Genomic DNA, 4060 nt, shown 5'->3' on the forward strand with positions numbered 1-4060 from the left:
ATTCTGACAAAAAAAAAAAAAAAAAGAAATCAATTCCCTCTAAGATTTTCTCCCCCTGGATTCTTATTCTATTTAATCGGTCCATATTTCGATCCCTCAGTTAGTAACACATTGTCTTGATGTCTGTAACTGCAGTAAACTTTGAAATTGAAAAGTTGTGAGTACTTCAACTTTGTTCTTTTGCAGTATTACTTTTACTATCGTCAGTCTTTTGTATTTCTATACAAATTTTAGGATCAGCTTTTCCGTTTCTGCATAAAAGCCAGTTGGGATTTTGATAGAATTTTCATGGAATCTGTAGATTAATTTGGAGAATATTGCCATCTTAACAATGTTAGAGCCGGGCTCGGTGGCTCAGCCTGTAATCCCGCGCCTTTGGGAGGCTGAGGTGAGTGAATTGTCTGAGCCCGCGGGTTCGAGACTTGCCTGGGCAACTTGGTGAGCCCTCATCTCTACAATAAATCAAAAATTAGCCGGGCGTGGTAGCACTTGCCTGTAGTTCCAGCTACTTGGAAGGCTGAGGCGGAAGGATCACTGGAGCCTAGCAGGTCGAGGCTGCGGTGGCCAGGAGCGGCCACTGCACTCCAGTCTGGGCGAGAGTGAGGCTCCAACTCAAAAAAAAAAACAACAATGTTAGAGCCTCCAATCTATGAAGATGAATGTCATTTATACTTATTTAGGTTTTATTTAACTTCTTTCTTCAATGTTTTGTAGTTTTCATTGCAAATGTATCCTTAGGTATTTTATTCTTTTTGATACTATTGTAAATGTAATTGATTTCCTAATTTCATTTTTAGAATGTTTATTAGTAGTGTATAGAAATACAGCTAATTTTTGTATATTGATCTGGCATCCTGCAAACTTGCTGACTAATAGTTTTTAGTATATTCCTTAGGATTTTCTATTCACAAAATTATGTCATCTATAAACAGAGATTATTTTACTTCTTCTGATTGTATCTGGATGTGTTTTTTTGTTTGTTTTTTGTTTTTGGCTAATTGCTTTGACTAGAACCTCCAGTACAATGTTGAATAGCAATGGTGAGAGCAATGTTGCTGCCACTCACTTCCTTTTGGCTGTTATTGTCAAATACATTATATTACTTATGTTATAGAACATAAAGAAATATATTCATAGGAGCTACATTCCTGTGTAGCGGGAGAGCTTATATTTTATAAATATATGCTTTATCCCTTTAAATGTATGAAGCCTAACCGGGCTCGGTGGGTCAGCCTGTAATCCCGCGCTTTGGGAGGTTGAGGTGAGTGGATTGCCTGAGCCCGCAGGTTCGAGACCCGCCTGGACAAATTGGCGAGACCTCATCTCTACAATAAATTTTCAAAAATCAGCCGGGCATGGTAGCACACACCCATAATTCCGGCTACTCAGAAGGCTGAGGCGGAAGGATCACTGGAGCCCAGCAGGTCGAGGCTGCGGTGGTCGGGAGCGGCCACTACACTCCAGTCTGGGCGACAGAGTGAGGCTCCAATTCAAAAAAAAACAAAAACAAAAAAACCCAAAAACAAACAAATAAATGTATGAAGCTTGTTTTATGACCTAGGATATAGTCTTTCCTAGAAAATGTTCCATGTGTACCTGAGCAGAATATGGATCCTGCTGTTGCTGCATGGAGTATTCTGTGGATGTCTGTTAGGTCTTGTTGGTTATTAGCCTTGTTTTGGGCTTAGATTTCCTTGTTGGTCTTTTGTCTAGTTATTCCAGTCATTATTATAAGTGGGAGGTGTCTCCAGCTATTATTATTGACTTATCAACTTCTCCCTTCAATTCTGTTGGTTTATCTTCATATATTTGGGGCTCCATTTTTAAGTGTACATGTTTGTAATTGTTATTTCTTCCTGATAGATTGATCCTTTATCATTATAAAATGTCCTTCTTTTTTTTTTTTGAATTGGAGTCTCACTCTGTTGCCCAGGCAGGAGTGCAGTGGCACATTCATGGCCATCCCAGCATCGACCTGCTGGGCTCCAGTGATCCTTCCGCTTCAGCCTTCCAAGTAACTGGAACTACATTTGTTGTAGAGATGAGGTCTTGCCAAGTTGCCCGGGCTGGTCTTGAGCCCACGGGCTCAGAAAATCCACTTGCCTCGGCCACCCATAGTGCCGGGATTACAGGCTGAGCCACCAAGACTGGTCAAAATGCCCTTCTTTATCTCTAGTAACATTTTTTTGTGTTAAAGTCTACTTTGATATTAGTATTACCATTCCAGCTTTATGGCTGCAGTTTCATGACGTGTTTTTTCAATCATTTTACTTCTACTTATTTGTATTTTTAAATCGAAGGAGTGTCTCTAGTAGACAGCATAAAGTTGGATCTTAGCCGGGCTCGGTAGCTCAGCCTGTAATCCCAGCGCTTTGGGAGGCTGAGGTGAGTGGATTGCCTGAGCCGGTGGGTTCAAGACCCGCCTGGGCAACTTGGTGAGACCTCATCTCTACAATAAATCAAAAAAATCAGCCGGGCGTGGTAGCGGGTGCCTGTAGTTCCAGCTACTCGGAAGGTTGAGGCGGAAGGATTGCCGGAGCCCAGCAGGTTGAGGCTGCGGTGGCCGGGGGCGGACACTGCACTCCAGTCTGGGTGACGGAGTGAGACTCCAACTCAAAAAAATAAAAAATAAAAAATAAAGTTGGATCTTGTTTGTTCATTCTGACAATTGAATAGTAACCTGATATTTTGAAAAGTTCAATAGTCCTGGGTTTGGAAAGTTTGGATTCAACTCCCGGCTTTGATACTAACAACATTGTGTGTGAATTCTTTCTCTGGATTTTAGTTTCTACGTCTGTAACATGAGAAATTAGGATTAAATAAAATTGAATGGCACTTCTACTTCCATTTCTGATTATCCCATGATTCTGAATCTGTTGCAGAAAATGTGGGCAGAACAAGAACATGTAACTCACCAGTTGCAAAGGCAGTCCACACAGAGATGGCTAGAACAAGGATGGCATTTGAGAAGGTCCCCTCCATGGTGACAGAAGAGCTGTGGAAATATGCAGTTTTTGATGGTAGGGTGGAGAAAATTCTTTGTGAAGTAATAGTTCCCATAGAGATCCCTCACTGACCAGGAAATAAAGTCTAAATGCTTTGTTTGTTCTTTCCTCAGGTCATTTGGAATTAATTGTGTCTGATGCAACTAAGTTGCTTAATTTATTTCCCTAAAATAATTGGACATTAGAAAAAAATGATTTTAAAAACAGAATTTTAAAGATGCCAGAAAAAGAGTAAAGCATATTAGCAAGGGAAAGAATAAATACCAAGAGTTTTTCAATGAAATATTTAAAAGTTTATATTTATCTCTGAGGTACAGGGTAGTCACTAGAAAGCCTAGCAACACGTGTAGGTCAACAGACAGTATAAATAGGGGCAAAACACCAAACATACACTTCCATACTCTTCATCTTCCCTAATTCTGCTGCTTTGGTCTTAATATTTAGTGACCAGCAAAATTACTGAAATGAAAACCATAGCCTATTTGCCAACAGTTTGCAGGTTTCTATTCCCTTCATCCTATACACATTTTCCAGGAAAATTATATATCTAGGTCATTTCTGTACAAGACCTTCTTTGACAATGAATAACGCAACTCTTAAAAGTTACAAATTAATAAGTCCACTTTACCTGCTATTACTCCCACAGTTGCTCGGAGAAACTGGCTAAACTGGATAGTTCTTGTTGATAGTTTGTTGATCATGAAGTAGCGAGGGAGGCGGGTTATATCTGTGTCTTCAAGGTTCACATGGCTGGCAGTGGAAGAGAGTGAGCTTTGAAATTAGGAAGTATAGATACTACTCAAGCTTGTTTATTTTGACTCCAAATTCTTTATAATGCCTAAATCTTGTGAGTTCATATTTCATTTTCAGAGGGTGGTGTGTACTACTACTCTGAAATCTAGCTGTTCTTGCCAAAACTGAACTTACTATTTCAGAGATGAGTCATTCTCAATTTTTGAATTCCTAAATTTTTATCTATACTGCAATTATTATATTCAGGACAGTTCAGATTTTTTTTTTTTTTTTTTTTGAGTTGGAGTCTCACTCTGTCGCCG

At 39.6% G+C, this 4060-nt stretch overlaps 1 protein-coding gene across 1 annotated transcript in view; it reads right to left on the bottom strand.

Moving 5' to 3' along the window:
* Positions 1-2982, bottom strand: part of SPINK8 (serine peptidase inhibitor, Kazal type 8 (putative)) — a 13913-nt gene extending 10931 nt beyond the window's left edge. Inside the window, exon 1 of the mRNA XM_008058267.1 lies at positions 2916-2982. Coding sequence (XP_008056458.1) covers positions 2916-2982 — 67 coding nt within the window. The remainder of the gene's footprint in view (positions 1-2915) is intronic.
* Between the last annotated feature and the right edge of the window lie 1078 nt (positions 2983-4060).

Source organism: Carlito syrichta, unplaced genomic scaffold (genome assembly GCF_000164805.1).
Source record: "Carlito syrichta isolate Samal-C Ts95f unplaced genomic scaffold, Tarsius_syrichta-2.0.1 Scaffold303270, whole genome shotgun sequence".
NCBI classification, from domain to species: domain Eukaryota; kingdom Metazoa; phylum Chordata; class Mammalia; order Primates; family Tarsiidae; genus Carlito; species Carlito syrichta.